Source organism: Branchiostoma belcheri, unplaced genomic scaffold (assembly GCF_001625305.1).
Source record: "Branchiostoma belcheri isolate BF01 breed outbred unplaced genomic scaffold, Haploidv18h27 scaffold250, whole genome shotgun sequence".
Lineage (NCBI taxonomy): Eukaryota > Metazoa > Chordata > Leptocardii > Amphioxiformes > Branchiostomatidae > Branchiostoma > Branchiostoma belcheri.
The window spans coordinates 174,062-201,107 of record NW_017803855.1 but is presented as its reverse complement, the minus strand read 5'-3'; the positions used below and the strand labels follow the sequence as shown (position 1 = coordinate 201,107).

Below are 27,046 nucleotides of genomic sequence, written 5' to 3'. Positions count from 1 at the left end.
CCAAAAGTTTGGGGTAAGTCCCAATACTTTGTTAGTGTTGGAAGTTAAAGCTTAGTCTTTACGTAACAATATAAAAGTATAAGTTCTGTCCTTACCTCTGTGACGTCACACAGTAGCGCCATCTCAGATAGCGAGAACATGTCCATCAGCTGTACCATCTGTTTACCCTGCAGAGTAAACATCAACAAACATCAGACACCTGCCGGGATAGCCCACATTCCCCACAACAGCACGCTACAGTAACAACAACTTCACACAACTACACTGTCTTTTCAGTTCAGCTTTAGTTTATTTGTTTTACACTGTGTTTATTCTTAGGTCAATGACCTGTGTTTAGGCCACACCAATTTAATTTGTTGGTTCTCGGATTGGTTCAGAAAAAATATGAAGCGACAGGGCGAAAAAAAAAAAACAGGTCTAGGCATCCTATTATAGCCCGAAATGTTAAAATAGGAGCCATGACGTCAACACAAAAGGTTGTGTTAAAATTTAAACAATGAATTGAAAGAGGGAGGAACTGTAAGAACTAGAAGGAAAAGGACTTTCCTCAACTGTTGGAGGCAAAATATGAGCATTTTCAGTTGATTCAGAACCAGAATTTTTTTTTTTTGCAAATCAGAAAAAAATGAAGAGGCGAATCCGAGAACCAACAAATTAAATTGGTGTGGCCTTAATTGGTTAAATAGAGAACAAGCACAGCTTGAAATACTTATTTCTGCATACAGGTGATATTGAAAATTACCTGTACCAGACAAATTTTACCTGCACCACACAGACTTTGAGAAGTAAGGACCATACTAAAACTGTTCAGAAACTATTAAAATTTACTTCATAGGTGGTAAAAAGTCAATGCAGAAAATAAAAATCCACATACACCTACATGTTCTTAGTACAATGTAGACTAAGTATAACACATTCCCAACTAAAACGAGAAATTCTCCATACAGTATGTGCAAAATGCACACACCTATGTGCAAAATGCACACACCTATGTGCAAAGTGCACACACATGTGCAAAATGCACACACCTATGTGCAAAATGCACATACCTATGTGCAAAGTGCACACACTATGTGCAAAGTGCACACAGCTATGTGCAAAGTGCACACACCTATGTGCATAGTGCACACACTATGTGCAAAGTGCACACAGCTATGTGCAAAGTGCACATAGGTGCATATACTATGTGCAAACTGCATAATTATACTACAAACAGACAACACTTTAATTCCGGACTGACTCTCATTCCGGATGACCTTTAACATTAAGGCATTATTATATTACCCGCTGAAAGTTGCGTAGGTATCATCGATACACTGTAGGTCCCCTGGGACTAGGTCAGTTCTGCAGAATTCTGCATTTGGATGCAGAATTCTGCGCAGAATTCTGCATTCAGGTGCAGAATTCTGCAACCCAAATGCAGAATTCTCTATCCAAATGCAAAATATGAAGGAATTTGCGATGCCTTATTTATTTTATGATGTTAGAGAGTGGACTCACACTCGTCCTACATTGTGTATGTGTTTGCTACTAATCCCTGTGCTGCAAAAAAACATACAAGACAGGACATTCTGCCAAGTACCTTCCAAAAGCACAAAAGAGTTTACAGATGGCACACACATTTCAGGCACAAGTACTTTCAGGTCATTCAGGTCACAGAACTTCATGCTGTATCTGTATCTGTATAGTTGGTATAACCGCCTTATAAATAAATAACAAAAATTTACATAGGTGGAAAATAGTACCATCCCCATTGTGCCACATTTGTAAAGTAGTAGAGGATGAAAAACACATGTTTATCAACTGTATAAGATTGGGCAACTTCTGGGAAAGGTTCAAGAAACTTTTAAATGTATTAGTCAAGATTGACCTTGATTTTGAAACTTGTATTCCCATAATGGGAATACCAAGAACTGAGAAAATGTACAAAGGAGGCAATCACATGATTGCATTAGCCCTGTATGCCATATTTAAGTCCTGGATCATGTATAAAGAGAACGAATGTTTTGATAAAATAAATTGCTTTTCAATATTTTACAAAGATCTTAAAAACATACTATGCATAGAATGTAACATATCAGATACAAACGCAAAGAGAAAGTGGGGTTACTTAATTCCCCTGGTAATGTAACATATATCTATTACATTGTATTGTATTGTATATAAAAGTTTGTATAGTTTGTAAATAAAGTTCATGGACAGGACCATGAAAAGGAAAAAAAAAAAAAAAAAGTAACTTTCAGGTCATTCAGGTCACAGTACTTCATGCTGTATCTGTATCTGTATAGTTGGTATAACCGCCTTTCGGCGTAACACACCAGCTGATGGTCATTGTCAGACTGAAGCTTGAGTTCTTGTACACGTGGCGTGATGTTGTGCTCGGTGCTCAGTGATGGCGGCCAGAGATGGTTGGGTACATGGCAGAAGTAGTTGGCCGGCAAGCTGGCTTTGTTGTTGCAGCATGTTGACGATCGGGGTCGGTTTGCATCAGGTGGGTGAGGCAGGCGGTTGTAGGCGTGGTAGCGCAGCTTGAGCAGCGATCAGGCAGGTGGATTCATTGCCAGGCGATTTAGGAGGTATGATAACACGGGTTGCGAGAGGTCCGGCTGCTCCCAACCAAATGTATAGGGATGCAAGAGAAGAGGCGATGGGAGAGACATTGTACTCTGTGGTGGCATGGATACTTCCTGTTTTCCGCTAGAATACATTGCTACAAAACTGATTTTCTCTGATCCGAATCAAAAGTAATCCTGCTGCAGGTCCTTCAGATATTGCAGCTATACTTAGTAAATGTGCAGTTGATTGACTGATAGGGGTGAATATTCTGTAGCAGTAAAGAAAAGGAATCTTAATATGTTTAGATACATTGTGCATCCAGAGTGTACCTAAGTGTGCTTGAAAGGGCTGTGCTGATGCTTGTGTATTGTGTATTGTGCTTACAAATCTTAGATTGCTACTGGCCTGAGCATTGATTAGTTATGGTCCCACCCACATGATTGTTAAAACAAACAAACAAATCCTTAGGGCTGGCCCACACTCCTAGAAAATCTTCATTAGTCACACCAGGGCTCATATCAAATCTGGCACACATGTACATGCATGGTATGTATTTGCCTAAGTACCTTCATGACAGGTGTCCAGTCCCTGTGTAACACTAACTCTCATTGGAGCTTCTCCCAGCAGCAGGAGTCAGGCTATCCTACCAAACCCAACTTTGACACCCAGTCAAGCAACCCCCAAGTTGGCATAATTACATTTATAGGTCATACAGAGAGAGAAGTGGTGTTTTATAGCAGTTGACTCATGATTAGGTATTTAGGCAGACCCATCTGAAACTTGATAGTCAATAGTTCAAAATGTAGTTTGGATATAAAAACATAACATAACACAGAACAGTCAATCATCATCAAACATGCAGATATCCCTGATTGTTTAGTACTGCTCTAGAATTAGTAGAAATATCCTTGGTGCCCGACCTCAGCACTTATATATGTATACAAAAATGTAGCGGACGAAAGCTACAAAGGCTGACACTCGGGCTAGTAACCAGCAGTATTCAGTTGAATGAACCATAAGGGAAATTCCATTGACACATGGGGACGAAGATTTTTGCAGAAATCTGCAGAATTCTTTCTGTGCAGAAATCTAACTTTTTAAAAAAGATTTCATACTGTGAAATTGTCCCACAAAATGTATCATTATGGTGATAAGTGGTAGATTCACTCCCCTAAATGCTACTATCACTAGTATCAGCTTACATGTATTTTAGGTAAAAATGTCGGAAATGCCTATATTTTTGCTTTTGTCCCACTTTATGACAGCCCAATACCTTGCAATTTGGCATGGGTATAGCTTTGCATAAATATTTTGCTAAGATTTTGCTTTCCAAGTTTTTTTATTCAAGTCTTGCAAATGGTTTTATATAGCTTATTTTGGGTTAGAATAGTAAAAAATCTGTCCAATGATTTGGATTTGGTCAGACATGTTCTCTGGATGTTGTGCCCATGACCATGACCATGACATGCACACCCTCAAATTGTGCTTTTCTCTGACACCAGTAGGTTACATGTATACTCTAAAGGAAAAGACACCTTTTCACAGGAGATCATGCCAAAGCCAGTAGGGGCCAAGAGAGGCCAGGCTGAGGAGGGCCAAGGCAGGAATGCAAGTACATGTGTGAGGGCCTGCATGGGGGTGTAGTGATTACGAATTGCGCAAATTTTCTCCGCCGACTACGAATTACGTCAAAGTTTCAGAGCTGATTATGACTTCACACTTTGCAGCTAGTGTATTATTGTGAATTACATTTTTGGGGAGGCTGCCTACGGATTATTGAGACTAAAAAGGCCTGATTATGCCTTACAATAAAGTGCATGCAGGCCCTCATGTATAGGTCATCTCTTGGACCATCCAACTGAGGAAAAATGATTAGTTCTGCATGCCAGTATCACACTTTCCTCCGATCCTGTTCATAACATTGAATACTGATTGCTCATCAAAGCTTTCTGGAACTGCACATAACAAAAATACATGTATGTGAAGAGTGAAAACTTTGTACAAGGTGGCTGGCTAACTAGCAAAGCTTCTGTAACATCCAAACTGTGATGTACACAATTGTGACCTGAAGGTCTGACCTCTGGCTCCCCCTGTCCCAGTTAGGGGTAACCAGGAGGTCAATAGAGGAGGCAAGGCAGATGTTTTTTCAGGGCTGAAGTTACATCTTGTTTGATCCCATATTTGGGTCTGAGAATTCAGTTCAAATCATCCTTACTACTTTATGATGTCAAACCTGGAAGTGGAACCTACGTGTACCACACAAGTTACAAATCTATTTTGACAAAAGGATAATCAATGCAAAACTCCTACAGGAGTTATAACAATTCTACCAGGTCTGTTGAGGTTGGACTGGGGAAAATATTAGAGCCCTGAAGACAGCCTGCCCTAAGCACCATAGACTGGTTAACAGAGATGTCATGTTATAATATAAGATGTACAATCATGCTCTCATTATAACAGGTTTTTGTCTGACCACCTACATGACTTTGTACATGTAGCCCAATTATAAACCCCAGCAAAGTCCACATCAGAACTCCCCCTGACAACTTTGAACAAGGAGAGCAAAATATAGGGGGGATTTCAGTGTTGTATTTCAAACCCTGGTCTGCAGAGCAAGGTGAATGTTTTCTTTCAATCAGTGTGGGTCCCAGGGAGAAAAAAAAAGGCCAGGCTGGGTCATCTGGTCTACCAGAATGGATCAGTGCAACACTGTAGGTCTTGCTTCAGTGTCTCACCTATTCAATGTACAGGCTAGGGCTCAATGCTGGGTGCATGTGCACCTTGGAGCTGCATGTGCACCCAATTTTTTTATGTGGGTGCACTCAGGTATTATTTGCACTCAAATATTTTCTCTTAATGTACATATATAGTAGTTACAACATAAATAATCCAATCATCGTTACAGTACTTTTCTTGAAATGAAACATAATTATAGTTTTTGCAGACATTCTGCTTATTTCATCTTACAATGTATATGGTGCACCTAAAATATTTTTGTTCACCCAATTTTTTAGGTTGGGTGCACCAGTGTCTATTCCCAAAAATTAATTTCAAGCCCTGATGTATATGCCCTTGTTATAACAGCAGATTTTTCTATTTAACTTGCATCCAATCATGCAATCATGTGTGAACGTTACTTGACAAGACAATTCACTCCTCTCCCTTGTTTTTTTTCACAATTTCCAGAGGAAAAGCTCATTTTCTTGTCTTTAAGTGCTACTTTATTCTTTGGGTATTTAGTACCATCTGGTGGGGAAATGTCTGGGTAACTCTAATTACAATGTAGCTTTTATGTCTCAAGTGAAGAAACTTACAAAGATTAGATACTACTAGTTGTGAGATAAAGATAATTATCCACAAAATTTACCTTCAGGTCATCACCCCCTCCCCCAAGAAATATGTCCCCCGTCCCCTACCCTCTCTAGATCTACTTGGCTACTCTACATGTACTTGACCTGGCTTAAGTCGAGGAAAACATAAGGGTCTCGTACATGCTCATATACATGTATGTCCATGGATCCTGTGCAAAACTGCTTACTATTCAGAGCATAACCTGACTACGCACTCTCTTGTTGTGCTTCCAAGGGCTCTTTTTATGTAACTGAAAATCAGAGGGACCATGTGGGGATTTGATTTAATTGCTAACTCTTCATTGCAGTAGAATATGTTAGCCTAAACCAGAAGTATGGCAATGTCAAGTAAGGTTGCAATGACTGTTGTCATGCATCTGAGACCAGATATCATTTAAGAACCTTGAGTATAGAATTAGCTTTCTTGAGATTACTTTGCATGTATGTACACTAGAGACACACTCATAATTGCAAACAATTCCTTCAACAAGATACTATCATGAAAAGCACTTGGAAGGTACCAAAGACAGGGAAACTGATACTCCTGACCCTTCGGTGACCAGTCAATGGAATGTCAAATTCCCCTTGTGGTTTACTGATGCTGGTAAGTGTTTGGCCTGAGAGAGCCTAGCTGGTTATAACCAGCTATACATTTGTACATGACCTGGTCTTATGCTTTCCTGCATAGCTCAAACCAAACGTCAGTTACATGTATGTCCTAGCCTGGTATCTTCAATTCTGTAATGTGCATATCTCATCATCACTTTGTGGAGCATTTTTTCACTTCAAAAATCACCTTACAGATCTCAAGCAGAACAAATGGAAATACATCCAGTTCCCTGCCTAACAACTGGCCAAGAAAAGTACAGGGAAAAAGGTTGGGTTACACACAGGCTGAAGGTTGTTCTCCTGAGACTATAGAGGTCTTCTCTATGGGCTTAGATAGATAAGCTATGAAAACATGTGATAGTGATTACAGTTTGGTGGTCAAGAGGGGCTCTCTGGGCCCTTACTCTGAAGACTTTAAAAGCCCTGAATTTGTTAGGATAAGTGTGGAGGTGGGGCATAGAAAATTGTTACACAAACGCAGTAGCACCCCAAGCTACATTGTACCTTGGTGATAAGTTCTTCCAAGGGCAGTTGTCCAGGGCCACACAGTCTCACAGTAAATGTAGCAATTCAACTACTAAAATCATGTCCCAAGTTCTAACAAGGCTTTATTCTTCTATCTTTCCTCTTGACTAAATAGTGACAAATCAATTGTAGATAACAATCAGATTCTGGTGTTCAAGACCAGTATCATCTTGTATTGACCCACAAAAAGTGCTGACCTACAGCCATCAGCTGAGATGGTCAGACGAGAAAAAGCAAGAAAGATGAGGTTGGGGAAGTGGATGGTGCAGCAGCTGCTCCAACCATCATTTTTCTACACAGCCCCAAAATCCCGAGGACATCCAGTCTGGGAGTCTTGAAGAAGTGGGATAGGAGAGACATTTGTAACCAAGGGTTGAAACTTGATTTTAGGGTGTGATCGAGCCATGATATAGTGGCACAGAAGCTGCTGCTAGGCCTATAGGCTAGCTGCTATAGAAGTTGCTAGGCCTAAATCAAAAAGCAAAAAGCATGATGCAAAGCTACATGTATCTGAATGCCAAATTGCGGGGCATTGGGTTGTCATGAAGTGGAACAAAAGCCGCAGTAATATGCATTTCCGACAATTTTTACCCAAAATAATCAAAGTTTTAGCCCAGGAAAGCCCCGGTGGTGTTACGGATTAGCACAAGTCCTCCGGAGACGTCCCCAGAGTCGGCCTGGCAGGTCTCAGAGGTCAGTCTCGGTGACCTACCTAACCGTCCCGTCTATCCTGTCAATGCAATTTAACCTGGATAGAATTCAAATAAAATTATGTAGCCTAGTTACTGTGGAACAATCTTCCATTTTTGAGGTGGTAGTTATTTACTGGTTATTTCTCAGGTCCGTGATGCTGTTTGGCTATGTTCGTTTTCTTATGGGGGGCCACCGGACCACCTGGTTGTGAAAATCTACACTTTCAATGACCCGGCTTCTCTATTTCCTCTCCGCACGCATGATCCTTAGAAGATTCCAGGCATAACCTTTCTCAAGTCAAAGTCCTCTTCTCCTTTCTCCTCGCTAAAGCCACAAAACTTAAGGATTAGATACTGTTCAAGTCTATAAGGCCTAAAAGAGTTCATTCAGACCACTTTCTCTTCTAGTGAGTGTCAAATTCACCCAGGGCACAGTAAACCAACTTTGTTCTCGATTAAAACAAAGTGTGTGATCTTATAACTGGTTTAAATCCTGTTGCATTACAAGACGATATACACAATGTACTACACAAGACTACACAAATGTATATGCTAACGTTGCAAGGAATACAGGAAAAGCCAATGCATTTCCGACAAGTTATGCCCAAAATACATGTAACGTGATTGTAGCATTTGTAGGAGAGTATCACCATATTGATACATTTTGTAAGACAGTATTGTACAAAATCTTTAAAAAAGCAGATTTCTGCGCAGAAATCTGCGGTGTGAAACCGTTTCCAGTGTGATTGTAGGTTTTGAAATCACGGACGCAGAAATATATTCCGTTTAGAATCGGATCGTGGCCAAACCGGAACACATTTCAATCATGAACGAGGCCTGAGATACATGTATTACTTTGGGCCCAGTGTGCCATGGGTCTGACATCCAGACTAGTCCATGATCGTCCATGGAGGTGTATACACAGCTTTGTTTTCTAGATCGTACAGTATACAGTTACAGTACCAGATTATGATCTTCTATCAGGTTTAAATACTGCTGCACCACGATATGCACAAATAACTACACAAAACTACAGACAGGGTGGCAACCTTATATATGCAGATACGACCTTGTATTAGAAGTTCTGTCGAAGTTCTTTGTGTCTACGTGGTCTTAAGGTAGAGAAGGAATATTGAACCTTCGGTCATCTGAATGGGAAAACACTTCTCAATATACATGACATGTAAGTAGAGATGACCATGTGTGCTCAGCACAAAATGTTTAAAAATGTGATGGCAAAGTTTGCACGATTAGTATAATTATTAGCAAAACGTGATGACTTGAATGCATTGGAACCCCCAGCCTGTTCATTGGGGTTTTCTGTCAGCTGGGGGCTAACTGAGGGCACTTGGGAGCACTCTGATACAAATTAATCTGTCACACCTTGTTACAAGCTAATCCTTAAGTAAATACAGGCAGCAGCTAACCCAGCATGAAACAGCTTCTGGTGTTAGCAATAGCAAGACTCACAGCCAGACTATTACAGTGGAGATAAGAGAAAGAGCAACTTTTATGAATTATAAAGATGATGCAAAATCTTGAAGTGAAGAGTCACAAGGTGATAGGGGCATGAGAGGGCAAAATTTTGTATTATGATTATGAAGTAATTTGTCATCATAACAATATTATCATAGATGACTTATTCCTATTGGATTTCTAACTGCATGGAATGAAATTGACAAAACATGGTCCTTTACTCTTATCTGTCGAATAAACGTACCGGTACGTTTATTTTTTTGGGCCCGAACGTCCACCCGGTACGTTCTTATTTTGCACGGTACGTTTATTAATTTTTGGAAAATCAGTAACTGATAACAATAATGTCTTTGCTCTGGGCACGATGAACATCTCATAGAACGCAGTTACAAGTAACAAAGAAGTGATTCACAACCTGCTGTGAGTTAATTAATCAAACCCCAGAAATTGGCCGCGATAAGACGGGCGTGACATAGGGGCCGTCAGGAGCGGCTCGCTAAGTTTTGCCTGCACGTTTGCCATCACTCACACCAGTACCCAGTCTTAAAGATTTCCTATCAATTACAGATAAAAATCTAGCAAAAATACCCAAATTCTGCGAGGTAAACAAATGAGAACTTTGCAAGTTGAAGTACTGACCTGACTGCCCTCCCCCATGCGTGCGCGGCACATGACGGGCGTAAATAAAGCTATAATCCCTGAGATCTGGGTGCCATTTATTGATATACGCCACTCAACAGCATACATCCTTTATTGTTGTCCAAACATGTCTATTTTTTGGGGGCTAAAGAAATTTACCGAAAAATTAGACCCGCGCCAGGACAGGGCGGCATGCTACGGAAAAGTTCATTTCAAGGGACCACGATGTCTCAAATATAATGTTGTGTACCTTTCAACATCTCAACATCTGTCGATACCATTTTAAATTGAAAATCTAAGTATTAAGTTACTATTAACAAATAATTATGTCATGTTGCTCCTTTACAATGTCGTATTTTTATACTTTGACAAGGGTTTGAAATACTTCCAAGAAACTTTCCCCGACTTACAGAATGGACTCTTCCAAAATGCCAATTAAACAGAGGCGGTGAAGCTCGTCCTAGAACAGACACATTATTTGACCATTACTGCTCTTCAAGTTGCTGCCACTTAAAATTTGGTATTGCTTATAAATAAAGAAATATCACCCCGTAATCCATGACCAGGTGAAGTCACATTGAAATCAAATTGCATTCAGATGCAAATCGCGATGCGGGAAAACCGATTCGAAACCACCTCTAGAAGTGGAATAACAGCTTTAAACAGCTAAAAGACTAATAACAGCTTTACAAAATGAACTGTCATTGTATATCAGAGAGAGCTGTGAAAGTCACCTGTTTGTTGAACAACTTAAAAATCAATGTAGACCCGATTTACACACACACGCAAAAGTCTTAAGTACAAAAAAGCAGATTAGTAGCCTCCTTCACAGACTTGTACAGTGGCATTGATGTTTTTGGGAAGCAACGCAAGTTTTGCCCTTGCCCCCAAAAATTAATGGCGCCTCTACACATCTTGTAGATCAGATAGTACTCGAGGTAACGTACTTGATGTAATATATTGTCAAAGCAGGCAGATTTACATATAGGGAAAATTTGATGTCTGATCCGGATCCGCCACAAATGTCTTGAACTACTTCCTCTAGGTGGATTACTTTTGATTCGGATCAGAGAAAATCAGTTTTGTAGCAATGTATTCTAGCGGAAAACAGGAAGTATCCATGCCACCACAGAGTACAATGTCTCTCCCATCGCCTCTTCTCTTGCATCCCTACATTTGGTTGGGAGCAGCCGGACCTCTCGCAACCTGTGTTATCATACCTCCTGAATCGCCTGGCAATGAATCCACCTGCCTGATTGCTGCTCAAGCTGCGCTACCACGCCTACAACCGCCTGCCTCACCCACCTGATGCAAACCGACCCCGATCGTCGACATGCTGCAACAACAAAGCCAGCTTGCCGGCCAACTACTTCTGCCATGTACCCAGCCATCTCTGGCCGCCATCACTGAGCACCGAGCACAACATCACGCCACGTGTACAAGAACTCAAGCTTCAGTCTGACAATGACCATCAGCTGGTGTGTTACGCCGAAAGGCGGTTATACCAACTATACAGATACAGATACAGCATGAAGTTCTGTGACCTGAATGACCTGAAAGTACTTGTGCCTGAAATGTGTGTGCCATCTGTAAACTCTTTTGTGCTTTTGGAAGGTACTTGGCAGAATGTCCTGTCTTGTATGTTTTTTTGCAGCACAGGGATTAGTAGCAAACACATACACAATGTAGGACGAGTGTGAGTCCACTCTCTAACATCATAAAATAAATAAGGCATTGCAAATTCCTTAATATTTTGCATTTGGATAGAGAATTCTGCATTCTGCACCTGAATGCAGAATTCTGCGCAGAATTCTGCATCCGAATGCAGAATTCTGCAGAACTGACCTAGTCCCAGGGGACCTACAGTGTATCGATGATACCTACGCAACTTTCAGCGGGTAATATAATAATGCCTTAATGGTTAAAGGTCATCCGGAATGAGAGTCAGTCCGGAATTAAAGTGTTGTCTGTTTGTAGTATAATTATGCAGTTTGCACATAGTATATGCACCTATGTGCACTTTGCACATAGCTGTGTGCACTTTGCACATAGTGTGTGCACTATGCACATAGGTGTGTGCACTTTGCACATAGCTGTGTGCACTTTGCACATAGTGTGTGCACTTTGCACATAGGTATGTGCATTTTGCACATAGGTGTGTGCATTTTGCACATAGGTGTGTGCACTTTGCACATAGGTGTGTGCATTTTGCACATACTGTATGGAGAATTTCTCGTTTTAGTTGGGAATGTGTTGTATATAATCACAGTATAATGGTTTAGTGCAGGTTAGGTACAGGTAGACATCAGAAATATGCTCAGGTTTTAAATTACCTTTTCGTTCTGTTCAGTAGACTTAAAGAAAAAAGTTTTACATTTTTTTTTAATTCTGATAAAGTGCTTCCGATAAAGTGCCTCAACTGCTTGCTTGATTATTAAGGCCACACCAATTTAATTTGTTGGTTCTCGGATTTTTTCAGAAAAAATATGAAGCGACAGGGCGAAAAAAAATAAAAATAAAAACAGGTCTAGGCATCCTATTATATATCTACAAAATGAGCCATGAAGTCAACACAAAAGGTGGGTTAAAATTTAAACATTGAATTTTGAACTTTTAATCAAACCACTGCAAAATTATGATAGATGGGAAAACTGTAACAACTAGGAAGAAAAGGACTTGAGCATTTTTCAGTTGATTCAGGACCAGAATCAAATTTTTTTTTTTTTTTGCAAATCAGAAAAAAACGAAGAGGCGAATCCGAGAACCAACAAATTAAATTGGTTTACTATATTTTTCGTTTGTTTCAATCATATTCTTTATTCAGGAGCTAAAATTGGCCTTTTCATTGAGGTCAGAAGGGAAGAGGTAAGGGCCAGACTGAATTTTCTCACACTATCTGTACCTATCATCATATACATCATAGTCACAGCTTCAAAAGAGACTTCACAGCCTGCCAAGGGCATTAATAATTGCAGCCATTTGCCGTCCCCAAAATGTCAGGAATGTACGACAACAGACGGGACCAAAAATCCTGATTGTGATCGCGGCTCCTTTTCTGTCCATCTCTGCTCCCATCAGAGCGATAGCGAGAGATAGCGACAGAAAGTCTAGACAGCAAAGGCTGGGAAACTGCCGTTGCCCTTGTCGTTCCCGCGAAACTTCCTCCTTGCCAAGCCTCCCGTCTCTGTCGGCAGTGTTTTAAGTGGAAATGCTTGGAGTGACTACAAAGGGTGGCGGAATTTCAATCTTTTGTCTTGATGTTGGATGCTTCCCCACAACTATGTGTGTTCCTCATGTAATTATGACTGTGTTTAGAAATAGTCTAACCTGTACAAGTGACCACCTTTACATTAGGACTACCTGGTCAATGTGACCACTTTTTGGTGGTCCCTTAGGCCACACCAATTTAATATCTTGGTTAACAGATTTGCCCGCTTCATTTTTTTCTGATTTGCAAATAAAAATAAAAATTTTTTCGCCCGCCCGCTCCATTATTTTTCTAGAAAAATCTGTTAACCAAGAAATTGGTGTGGCCTTAGATAAATTTTCCCATTGACACAACCATAAAGAATCTTGTCTATAGTGACCACACGTCCAGGTAGATTTCATCAGTCCCCTGATCATTCTTGGGTAGTTTCCACTGTACATTTTGTGCATCCAATGCAATTTCAGGGCAGCAAACCTGGATTTTCCAATGTTAAATTTCTGGTCATCCTAATGTAGTAAGTTGACTCAATCCTATCTCAATATAATAAACTCAGTCTGATATCTGTGAGACAAAATGCAACGTTTTGTGTCATCGGTTGATTCAAGCTATTTATTGGTGGTACCAAAAAATAAAGGGACTGCTCCCATAGCTTGTTTTGGCACTATTTCAAGCACTTCAAGTATAGATGATAGAAAAAATGTGAAGAAATAACAGTAAATGTTAATATCATACAGATTTCCCCATTCACAATATTTTTTGGTTTTACCGCCCTGAAATTAGAATTGGTGCCTTTAAGTGATTTAATCAACGAATGCCGATCTTTGGAAGACAACACCAGGTGCTCATGTGTTTGAGGGAATACTTGGAATCCTGAAAGTGCCAGTGCTGGTAACAGACCAAACAGTACTGCCCACATGTCTGACAGACCCACAGGTGCTCCCACAGATAACACACAAACAACTCTGCGTCATCACAGGTCTATAAACAATAGCTGGCGCCTTCCAACCCCCCATTTCTACTCCTAAATCTGAGTCTGCACTATGTCATTGACAAAGATAAGGTTGCCAGCTAATATAACCCCACACACACCTCTTATTAAAGGTATTGTTCCTGTAATGAGGTCTGTCTACATGTTTGGATTGGAGTTTTGGAAACAGGAGGCCAATCATGCTCCTTAACATGACTGCCGTTGCCGAGGCACTTATAGAGGGAGCTCAGAACTTTGTCTTGGTCGTTAGAAGCCCCCTTAAGAAAACAGGGACATCTTGGCGGAGGATATGGTGAACAAGTTGTGTTCAGATTGCACAGTTCCCTAAGTTAGGCCACACCGACTTAATTTTATGGATGAAATCCTCTGAAGACCCCCAAACTAGTGCGCGCGGGCGAATAAAAAAAAATTCTGGCCAAAAATAAAAATGCTACTAAACCACAGGAATACAAAGCTGGTATTGTGAGTTTGCGGCAGTACATAGCGACGTGTACTACGCGGAATTTATGAATCGGCACTGTACGTATGTACTGAGTTCTTGAGTCCTGGGTGCCCAGCTCCGTATTGTAACTACCATGGACTACCCAGGCCTAAAGTCAGGCCAGAGCCAGAGGACGTGATCTTTTTTTTTTTTTTTTGTAGGACAGGGCACGGATGTCATCCATAAAATTAAGTCGGTGTGGCCTTATGATAATAGGAAAGTTCTCTGTGGCCTTCATCACTAAATAATTTAGAGACTCCTATTAATATCTTTTCATCTTGACAAAAAAATAAACTTATATGGATTTCTTTTCTTTAAAAATTTTTTAAAGTTTGTCTTTAACTTAACATGACAAATCTACCTGGCGCTTTAGCAAGGATATCTGTACTGTACTTGTACTTTATGCATAGAAGCATTAGAAACTGTCTTCCTTTTCTTTCATTCAAACACATACACAACTTCTTCAAAGCTTTGAAATTATAACATATCTCACTAAACCTTGGAGCCAAAGTGTTTGCCTAGCCAGAATTTATGTGCTTTTCTTCGAATCCAATGGACTGGTTAATTGACAGGGACTTTGTTCCTGAGAGTGTCGCATACAAACAGTAAGACACAGAAGAGCGACACTTAGGAGTCCTGGTCTGTCTGCGGCTGTGTCTTTGATCTTCAGCTGCTCATCCCTCATCAGGCATCTGAAGTTTTTAACGGATACTGTAAATCCTGACACTTTCGCAGTGGTTTGATTTTTGCACTGCAAATTCCAGGTATGACTACTGTACTAACTACGGAATTGTTTCAACTGTGAGTTAAAACACTGTGAAAACTCCTTTTCCCTCAAATGGCCAGGGTTCTTTTTCAGTCCTATCTTTTTCAGCTTTTTTGGATATTTCCTTCCCAGGATATCGAAAGTCAACAAAATAGATAAAATAGTTAGAACAAGCTAAAAAGCTAAAAATAATGTCTGAAAACACGCCTATTTTCTCCAAGCAGACGTTAGGTGTGAGTTTGTAAGAACAACCCTGCTCAAAGACAATTAAGATCAACTTTGTTGTTGAAGAAAGAAGATGGTAACTTTTCAGAGAAACTTTTTCTTCAGTAAGTTCTAACTTTCTCACAGGGGCGATGACCTGAAAAATCTGTGTTGCTCACAAACCACAAATGGACACAGGACGCGTCACTCAAAAGTTATGTCCCTAAAAGTGTCTCTGTTTGATCCTGCCAGCCACACCCTAAGGCACGTCACCACATGACATCGCTGCATTGTACCTGAGACAAGAGATACAGAGATAACATTATCAGGACAAGATAACCGCCTGCCGACTGACGCCAAGGCTGCTTCTCACTAGTAAACACAATTAGGAGAAGACCCTAGATCATACATCAATGTCTGTCTTAAATATTTCTATCTTGTCACGGATCCACACTACCCAAAAAGTTTGGGCACAACAGCAAAATTCTAGGTGCGCCACTATGAAGGTAGAACATTGTATCAAACATTAACTTGTAGAACATTGCACAAATATTATGTTTTTTGGACATTAGAAACACGCAGAGGAAGTATCAGGATACCAGAAGAGGGCAAGAAAGAAAAATTAACCAGAAGACAGCAAGAAAGCAAAATTGATATACATTCATTGTAAATAGCCATGATTTTTTAATATTGGCAAAGAAAAAAAGCCGTATGATCTTCAAAACTTGTTAACAGTACACATCATTACATGGAAGTACATTTGACAATGACTGACGTGTTGAAACTGTCTTGAGTGTTGAAGTAAAAACAGGAAATGGTTTTCTCTGTTTTTCTCTGAGCCATATTTGGAATAACAGGCTGGGATACAAAACAACAAGAACTGGTGTAGCATGAATCTCAACTACAAACACTTAATGCTGAAGTGACCACCTCTAGAAGCTGGCCATCTGGTCATGATGACCGAGTTTTCTCGGTCCCGAAAATCTGTCCACTTGTTTGACACGACCGAACTGGACCAAACAGAACACGGCCTTGTCCCTGCTTATATTGACTGCAATATTTTGAAGCATGAAGCATATTGAATTTTGATGATAAGGCCACACCGACTTTTTATTATGGATCCTCTGAAGACCCCCAAACTAGTGCGTGCGGGCGAATGAAAAAAATTCCGGCCAAAACCACACTACTAAACTACAGGAATTGCTGGTATTGTGAATTTGTGACAGTACATAGTGCCGTATACGACAAGCCGGCACATGCTGGCTTTTTGCGGAATTTATGAATCGGCACTGTACGTATGTACTGAGTTCTTGAGTCATGGAGCTTCAGCAGCCTGGGTGCCGTCCTCCAGAGTTACAACCGGATCCGTATTGTGGCTAACTACCATGGACTACCCAGGCCTAGAGCCAGGCTATAGAGCCTCTGTGGACGTCGTCTTTTTTTTTTTTTTGAGAACAGACGAAAAGCAATGTGCGCGCGGATGTCATCCATAAAATTAAGTCAGTGTGGCCTAACCGGGATCAAAGATGACACCCTTAGTCATCTGACAGTCTACTATAGGACATGAACTCGGAAATCTGTATCTTACCTTCTTCATGTGCTTTGTGTCAGAAATACCACTTGAATGTCTAAGAAGACCAGATTCTATACAAGTCCCCTGGGTGGCCGTCTTAGACAAGTTTGACTATACTTTAAACTCATTCCACCACCAGGGCACCTGGTACTGTATTCTGACACCAAAACTTGACTGACACCATAACTTGCCCCCTTTCAAAGTATTTGCTAAGACCCATAATTCTTATTGTGACACTCGTATCCTTGCCAAGCTTTCCCTCTCAAGTCGTAAATCTGTGGTTTATGTGACGGCTAATGTTATTGGTGCTGATCTGTATCTGTATTGGTATAGCCGGTATAACCACCTTTCGGCGTAACACACCAGCTTCGCAGGCATGTGGCGCGGCGGCAGCTGGCTATATAAAACCGATCGACTTATTACACTCAATCTTTGCACATTTGATTGCAGGAGTTGTTTTAAGCTTTCTAGTGATGATGCCCCAACTGTGCTTGGTGGCAACGAGTTCCAGTCTACGATAGTTCTGAGTTAAACGAGTTTTAGCAAACTTTTAAGTCAAGGAATACAACAGCCCTTGATCGACAACATTCCGATCATAAAACAAGTCAGAGTCGGTCCAATCCAGATCTAAGTGCTTCAAGAAAACTTACAACAATTGTTTTTTTTTCAGAAACCCTCCAGATCCATTATAATGAACTATCAGAGCTCCAAAGACTTAGTCTAGGTTTTTATTCTGCATACCTGCACTGGTGCACGAAACATTCAAAATTACCTGCACCAGACAAGTTCTACCTGCACCACAGTTTTGTTGCCTTTCAGCATACATGTATAAGAAAAAAAAAGAGAGATTTTTTTTGAAAGAAATGTTCCTATATCTATAGCTAGTAGCACCATTTATCACAACCTAGACAACATAATTATTGATTTAGATAATTTTCTATTTTTCAATCATAATTACAATCACTATTACATAAGAAACTAAAACATTCTTTCAAAGAGTTCATCCAATTTCTTGCCATAGAAGACTACAGTCGTTTACTAAAAGTTCTTAGATTCACTAAGTTAGCAGGGCTCAAAATTCATGTTTGGGAATAGGTGCACTGGTGCACCCAACCTCAAAAATTGGGTGCACAATTTCTTTTTTGGGTGCACCAGATAAAATGAAATTGAGATTGTCAACAAAAACTAATTACAACATGTATGTTTCATTTCAGATCTTATTTTTCTTACACTTAAATGTTTAGAATATGCTGCATACTACTATACATTTAACAGCTTATTGACATACGTAAATTTACAATGCACCCACAGTAAAAAATTGGGTTCACAGCTGCAGATTTGGGTGCACTTAGGTGCACATGCACCCAGTATTTCCAGCCCTCATTAGAGATGTTACATCGTAATTTTGTCACTTTAAGACATGATCCTTACGAGTAGATGACTTGTACTGTACACAAACACAGACATGTAGAAGGTGACCAGGCATGACTCCTACACACACACATGGTTGTCAGTCATCCCTAACATGCAAGGACACTCGGCACATGACATTCTCTACTGTTGTGTCAACAAAGGGACCGGTGTCTTTCTGAGGTGTTGCCTCAATCACTTTAAGATAACAGGAATAACATCTTGTTTTTTATTCCTTGCCTTTAAAAGACATTGTTGGTACAATTATATATATATGTATATGAGTGTTATTAAGCATGATCAGGTCTGATCTCAAATCAGTACAATCATGTCAAATCAGTACTAAATCAGGAAAATCAAAATAATGTAAGCCCTCATACCAAGGAGGACAGTTGTCTATGTGTTGCCTATGTACAGGGCTCGAAATTAAAGGTGGTGCAATGGCCACTGACCACTAAAATTTAGGCTGGGACAACTAAAAAGGACACTTTGGGACATTTTGGGGACAATAGAAAAATGATCAAGATCAGAATGTCAGCGCTTCTTTTATTTATCTGGCACACGTCCCGGCTTTTGGATCCAGAAAAGTCCCACCGAATTTCCTGTCTACTCGGCAATTTAAGTGGGAGTGAACATATGCAAAAAACAGTTAACTTCATGTTGAAGTTGTTGAAGTTATATAATATTTCAACAAAAAAAAACAGGTTGGGGCAGTTCATCCTCACTTTGGGACAATTGAAATTTATTTTTGGGACAGTGCTGGGACAATAGGAAGAAAAGTTAATTTCGAGGCCTGATGTACAAACAAATGCTACCAAAAACATAACCTTCATGGTGAAGGTAATTAGTACATTACATAGAGAGTAAACTCACCCTGCCATGAAAGGAGCTCATGTAGTCCACAGGAACATGTGTACCATCATACAGACTGGACACCTCTGCATCACTCACACGCTGGTGGCCTCTGCAACAGTACAAAACTGTGGTTACTTCAATTCTTTATGTCACATTAGGCACCTGCTTACAAACAGATGGCAGTAACATTACATGTGTTAGTAGATTAAAATCAACAACAAAAGTCAAATCATGCAAACAATTCTGGTAAACTGAAAAACATTTTCTTCATACAATGGTATTAATACATTACAAATACAATGGTATTAATACATTACAAGACAATACAAAAGTGCATACCTGTAGACAGTTGGATATGGTGGAAAGTACATACCTGTAGACAGTTGGATATGGTGGAAAGTACATACCTGTAGACAGTGCCCAGTTGGATATGGTGGAAAGTACATACCTGTAGACAGTTAGATATGGTGGAAAGTACATACCTGTAGACAGTGCCCAGTTGGATATGGTGGAGAGTACATACCCGTAGACAGTGCCCAGTTGGATATGGTGGAGAGTACATACCTGTAGACAGTGCCCAGTTGGATATGGTGGAGAGTACCTGTAGACAGTGCCCAGTTGGATATGGTGGAGAGTACATACCTGTAGACAGTGCCCAGTTGGATATGGTGGAAAGTACATACCTGTAGACAGTGCCCAGCTGGATATGGTGGAAAGTACATACCTGTAGACAGTGCTCAGTTGGATATGGTGGAAAGTACATACCTGTAGACAGTTGGATATGGTGGAAAGTACATACCTGTAGACAGTGCCCAGTTGGATATGGTGGATAGTACATACCTGTAGACAGTGCCCAGTTGGATATGGTGGATAGTACATACCTGTAGACAGTGCCCAGTTGGATATGGTGGAAAGCGTCTATTTTCATCAGGAGTGCCTTCTCTATGTCATAGTGCAGACCTCGCACTGCAAACCCGGGAATGTACTCTAGAGCCATGATATCATCTGGGTACTGGGAGTAACATACAGGTTCACATCATGTCAACAACATGACAACATTTATGTATTCAGTACTTATTCAGATTACACTGAAGCTGTATCTTTCAGTATAAGGTCTTCCACCTCTATTTCTGATCAACTATTAAAAGACACGGATATTGTACTGTACTATATCACCTTGACCTGTACCTAGGTTGTGGGAGCATGAACATACAATGAAAGTCTATCATTCATTCATTGAAATAACAAATTGTTCAGGACTATCCCATTGTACAGGCAGTTTTAGACCAAAATGTTGAAACCAATGTCACTAAATCAGTGTTTCTGAAGGGGTAAGGGAGGAGTTCATATCATGCATGAAGCAATTTTTATGGTCAAGAGGCTGGGCTAGCATGCAAGAGATTGAGATCTAAAGGTTGTGGGTTCAATTCTCACCACGTTATTTCAGACTTTGAGAGGCAGCATGTACAAATCTTGTACATACAATTTTTTTCCCACTAGAATTGTGCATTTACATTCATGAGCAGATATAAAAAGGAACCTTGTTTCTCATGAGCAGCCTTTCCTTAGCCAGGTTATAGATGAGAGGGTAGAGTTCATCAGTGTAGTGTGCCAGGGTGTAGTCATAGTCAAACCCATACACCTCCACATCTCCCATACACAGCTCATTGTTGGCAAACACTGAGGTAGGGTTGATTTTACACAACGGTTTTTGTTCTGAAAAAAGGAAAAGAAAGATAGTTAGTGGTGTGCTAATGAATGTTAATGTTTAAAATTCAACAGTACTGTATCTATATCTGTATACTAGTAGCTGGTATAACCACCCTTCCACATAACACACCAGCTTTGCAGGCATGCGGTGCAGCGGTATAGCTGGCTATATTATACCGAACGACTTGCCACATCTAGCCTTTGCACAAGCTATTTGTGTTGTATAGAGCTATCTAATGGTGACGCCCCTACTGTACTGTACTGTAATAGCACCTTTAGAAGTTAGAACAATTAGGCAATATAAAAACTACAATTTAGTACAAATTATAATTAACCATTGAGCTTGTACAACTTTGTGCAAAATTTTAGAAATGACAGTTGGTAAATTTTTTTTTTTCTTTCTTTCTGAGAGTATAGCTGACAAAGCAAATAATATTGTCTCTCTGGGACCAGCCTGTAATACTTTCATAACTCATATGGTTATGATATGTGTCAAGAATAGAATATACCAAATATAACAAGTTGGTCTGATCAATGACTGGGGTCACCCCCATTGCCTGTAATGGACTATTCCATCTGTCCAGAGCATAATTTTGGGTCTTAAACCTAAATAAGCAACATTGTGGAATTCCTGTGCACTGTGCAGTACTTTTTTCCACAGTTTTATGATAGTCTTTCAGTCCGAGTTTCAAACTATGGCGGGAAGTTAGTCAAGATTCAAATGTCGTCTGCTTGAGGTCACTAGCGGTCATGAGAAGATATGGGTCAACGCCAGCCATTCTAACACACACTGGGGCAAAATGCCACTCCAAAAGGCACTACATAGGCTCCTCTTGCTTCCTTTCAATGTTAAATACATCATAGAAAATATAAATAACACTTTCTGACCTATATTTTCAGCCCTGTGCGTAAATAAAGGGTAAATATTTTACCACCAAAAGTCGTCTGCTGATCACGCCTCTAACGCATGATACCCTACTTACGCAGTGCAAGCTGCTTTGTTTCGTGATATTGCCGCCACAGGTCCTCTTCTGTAGTCTCCGTGACCGTATGACATTGCCTGGAGCATGCTGCAGCTCCTAGTCGCTGGGAAAATCCTCTAAATTGAGCAAAAATCGCCAAACAAACGTTCCGGTGTCTGACCACGGCCGCCATCTTTGTTTTGGGGTGTCCGAGATGGAGGCGAAGAATGAACTATGGGTAATTTGTGACGTCACAAAGACAGGCCACGCAAGTTGAAGTTTGTCTTTCTGTTATCGGTCATGTTATAATTCTTATAAAGCAATGACTAAAGCAACGATTTTTGTTCCAACTGTACGGTGGTTATAAAATTCAGTAGAACGAAGTCTACATTCTGGGGCAGAATTGCAGGTGTTTGGGAAATTTATTGTCCCTGGTTATGCTGAGGTCACATTTCCAAACCTGGGCCCAGCCGGGCAGTCTTATGGAACGAAAAGTAACGTTATATGATATAAAATACAACAAAGCACAGAGAAGTTGAGAAAATTCATAATGGGAACTATTTTCGCATATTCTTGACATAAATTGTTGACTTTTTTTTTTCAACAGCCCGGCTGGGCCCCGGTTTGGAAAGGTGACCTTAGCATTAGACTTATGACAACTCATATGGTTCCCCACAAGTCGAGCACTCTGCTGCTACGCCACACGGTCCCACAGTAAACATTTTTGAAACAGGCTCGGATGGCACAGCCGAACAGTAGCCTACTCCTGCGTGTTAAACCATGGTTAGGGGAATTCGGGAGGCGCTTTTCGGCTGTGTATGACAGACTGTTTTTGTGCGAGCAATCTCTGACCTGCCCGGTGATTCGGAATGATGCGTTTCTGTCAGAGTACGATGTTTTATACCGGGCGGGGTGCACCTGCGAACAATGCCCACATTCTGCGCGCCTTCCCGACCACGAGTACCGGCAGTGCCCGAGGCGCGGTTTGTACTTCTGTACCTTACAGGGTCCTTCCATGCAGTAAACCATAAAACTGTTGCAACTGCGATGTGTCTGTGCGAGCCAGTCTGATTTTCACTTACCTACCCTCCAACTGTGACAGAAAAGACGCCTTCAAGTTGTCTCTTTCAGTGAGCAGTTAACAGGTACCTTTACTGTTCTAACAACGTTAACTTCCCGTATCTTGATCGTATGTTCTTGCTTTGAAAAGGGAACAACTTCATAAACCAATGAGTTGTGCCTAATAAGGACTCGTTTGTAAGAACATAATTATACCTCTTTTGTTGATACATATTCCGTAGTGTTGGAGACATAGTACTAGTATGCCATTTTCATAGACAGATTTTCGGAGATACAAAATGCTCGAGTTCTCCTTGATTACATGTCTAACGATTACTGTAATTCCTGATTTTTTGACGGTACTGTTATGTTCACTGTTTTCACTGTCACTTCTGTACCGTGAACTTATCATTACAGTTAACAAATAATTCCTGGACTTTCTTTTTCCTGCACCTGTCGCCACAGTGAATATATACTATAGTTTCGTGAACGTGTCCATTTTTCTCAGACCGTGAACTTTTGCTACCGTGAGCATAAAGTGATTTATTCAAGGGTGTCCTATTTTCCTATACATCACACGTTCTAGAAAGGGTCGCATAGGAAAATCAGGTAGGGAAACGGCTCTATGGTATGCAACTTTACCACTGGTGCAATTTTAAGCCAGTGCTCTAGACTATTTTGCAATTATTGCAACTTGCAGAATAGTATGGTCTGGAATTACATACGTACGTAGGATGTATGTGTACCATTTCACAATTGACTCTTTGATTTTAGCTTGTCAGTTATTTAAAGTTTCAAAACACATTTATTTAGGACATCTTGAAAGTACATTTGGGTAAGTCCAGTTTCTTGTGTTGGATCGGTATTGCAGTTCAAACTTGTTTGATACATCTAGGACAATTTCTCATACTATTCAGTCTATTTGGCCAATTCTCCACTAGTACTTGTATAAAGTTTTCCAGCAACTTTGGGGAGGCTGGTAAAGGCTTTTGTTAAGACTCAGACTCATCTATACTGATATACTGTATATCACTAAATCGCTTCAGTAACCATATTGTTTAGGCCACACTAGTCTAATTTGTTCGTTCTCGGATTTTTCAACAACAAAAAAATGAAGCAACAGGGCGAAAAAAATAAGATAAAAACAGGGTTAAGCATTCTGTTATAGCCCCAAAAAGGCTGGATTAATATTCAAACATACAATGAGCTTTTAACTTTTAACATTCAGATTTTTTTTTTGTTTTTGCAAATCAGAAAAGAAATAAGAGGAGAGTCTGAGAACCAACAAATTGATTGGTGTGGTCTTATAGTTATCAAAGCGTAATGCAGAATAACTGCCTCGTCTGACTTACTGTCAGTCTGTAGACTTTATGTGCTAAGTCGCGATCGTTTCTAGCTCTCCCCTATTTCAATAAATATCGGCACGGCTTGATCGTGTTTCAGGAGTCCACGCTATTTCTGAAGACTTGGGTATAAGTAGTCTCTATTAGACATCTTTAGTTACAACTGTGTATATTATTCACAGTTGTAACTAAAGATGTCTATTGTGATTCTGTGGTCGGCCTCTAGTGATAGGTATATTCACCGCCCTTTGCCATATTCTACTATTTTTCAGCAAGCAAAGAAATTTGGTAGAGACTGTATACAGTATAGTATAGGGGTAGGATCTGGACATAAGTTACTCCACATAATGTTGAGATTCGCGACGTTCTCATTCAAACTGCTCAGACGGAGATTTTTGTAAACATGTGTTACTGCGAGGAATGGTAAAGGTGGCGTGCTCCTATCACATACCTGGCGTTTTCACCGTGTTTTTAGCGCTTAGCAAACCGTGCTGCCCCGCGGCTAAAATCCCAACCACAGGCGAGTCAGATACTCCTGAAGTTTCCTTTCAACAATTCGCGCATCAGTTAAGTAGTGGAAGCGTTACCCGTTATTGGTCCGGTCAATTCATGGCACGATTGTCGTACGATTGCCGTACGATCGCAAACTTCAGTGAGGACATTCTTGGGATAGTCGTCCATGCGTCGTAAGCTGTATTGTTACCAAAAAGGCTTAGATATTAACAACGTATCTGCCAGTGCTACTGTGTATCTGTTAGTCAATGGATCACCCTTTATTTTATCTAAAGTCAACTCTCAAATACTCATTATTACACAGTTATACTTCTAAAACCAAGTGCAAGCGATTTAATAACTGATTTATGGTACTGTATTAATTTATGATATACTAATAGCTTAACTCTGTTTCTTGTTACCTGGACGTTACCCATGTGATGTTTTGTCTTGTAATTTTTATTTTATGTCTAGAGGTGACGTGAATATAAGCTGTTTTACTTACATGTATACAATTGAGTGCGTCACCACTATGTACTGTGTTGTTGTATGTTGGAATAAAAAAAAGACTATCTTACATCCTTGTCCGTGGTTAGTTCTGTCACACCCTGCTTGAAAATTCTTCAACATCAAAATCTTACCGATATCGACATTAGAATTTCCTAGATGAACGGAATCGGCTATATCTTAGAAACACAGAAATACATGTTCTGAAAATGCCTTACATCTGACAACATGATCCATACGTTGATGCGTCAGCCAAAGTTTTTCTCGCAATGTGGCGCTTCAGTTCCATTTTCTACAACGTGGAAAACCGTGGCACGGAATAGAATGATTGGAAAAGTAATTTAATTGAGAAATACATGTAGTTCCGTCCAAGCTAAAACCAACAATATTAATGAAAATTTCCTCAATAAAACAGACATTAAATTCTTGCATAGAAAAGCACACCGAACTTTAACTTTGTGATTTCTAACATTCATGACTTTGTCGTTTTCCACAACAATTATCTATGGAAAAAAGCTTCTCTATATACATTGTGTCATGCGACGAGTTTTCTTGTAATAACAGTGATATACGAGTAAGTTGTGTTTTAAACAGATATTGTTTGTAAGTACGTTTAATTTGAACCCACATTTAATACTGACAATATATATGTGTTTGGATGTGTATTATCATAGCAGTTTTCTTCTTCTTTTTTTTTCTTTTCCAGGCGTTTTGTTGAGCTTTGTATTTTGTCGGCCAGGACATCAGAACAAAAACCGACAAAACAGAAAACCCGACAAAACACCTAAAAGCAAAAACAACCAAAACGTCCAAAACAGGCCTAATAATATAATAACCTTTGCTTGAAAAGTAGCCTGTTTCTACTTTAAATCTCAAAATTGCAATGAGAGATTAGCAGGACACAGAACCATTATTTACCTTCAAATCATCACATTATGGAGCAGTCCCTTATGAGATGAGGTCATAGCAAACAGACTACACTACAGGAATTGTTAGTTCTTCTCTTCATCCCCCTGCCCAGGTGTTCGTATTACGCACAGCAGGACTCCGGATTAAAGACAGTAAACACCTATAAATATTCCACACGATTCAAACAACAGTCTTAATCCAGGTAGATTAACATTAAGAATATCCCGTTTAGAAACGTGGGGTCATGTGGCGTAGCTGCAGAGGGCTCGATTTGGAACCAAGAGATCCCGGGTTCGAGTCCTGACATGCCACCGATCTTGTGCCCTTGGGAAAGGCACTTAACACGACTTTCCTCACTTCACTCAGATGAAAATGAGTTTTGTGGTGGTGGCGGCATTAATATAAGTTGAAAAAACTTGAGTGTGCCGTCACCACGTCTTGTGATTACACGTTGGAATATAAAATAAAAACGCATCCTACCTATGTCCTGATAACTCTCAAATATCAATCACTGTCAGTGGCACAATACAACAACCCTTTGACATTTTTTGAAACCAGCGGCAGATTCTGAGTCAATCTTATCACACTAAAAATGCGCAACAGATATTGGTTATCTCTGGAACGCGATTGTTCACCGTTCCAGCATGGCGCCAGGGTCTTATTGTGGCGGTACGGACCGTGTCCTGCCCAAGGTGACACATACCAGGTGTAGTCAGGACAGGCCTCCAAATT

General features: G+C 40.2%; 2 protein-coding genes across 2 annotated transcripts in view; one reads left to right on the top strand and one right to left on the bottom strand.

Annotated features, from left to right (window-relative positions):
* LOC109471635 (5'-nucleotidase domain-containing protein 3-like) overlaps positions 1-22,214 on the bottom strand; it is a 71,581-nt gene extending 49,367 nt beyond the window's left edge. The window contains exons 1-5 of the mRNA XM_019770973.1: positions 22,026-22,214; positions 20,873-21,048; positions 20,214-20,344; positions 19,351-19,441; positions 96-167 (exon numbers count right to left, since the gene is read on the bottom strand). Of these exons, the coding sequence (XP_019626532.1) occupies positions 96-167; positions 19,351-19,441; positions 20,214-20,344; positions 20,873-21,048; positions 22,026-22,197 (642 nt within the window). The 5' untranslated portion in view covers positions 22,198-22,214. The remainder of the gene's footprint in view (positions 1-95; positions 168-19,350; positions 19,442-20,213; positions 20,345-20,872; positions 21,049-22,025) is intronic.
* The window catches only part of LOC109471636 (zinc finger protein 888-like), a 53,442-nt gene that overhangs the window by 7,699 nt on the left and 18,697 nt on the right, over positions 1-27,046 (top strand). The window lies entirely within an intron of this gene.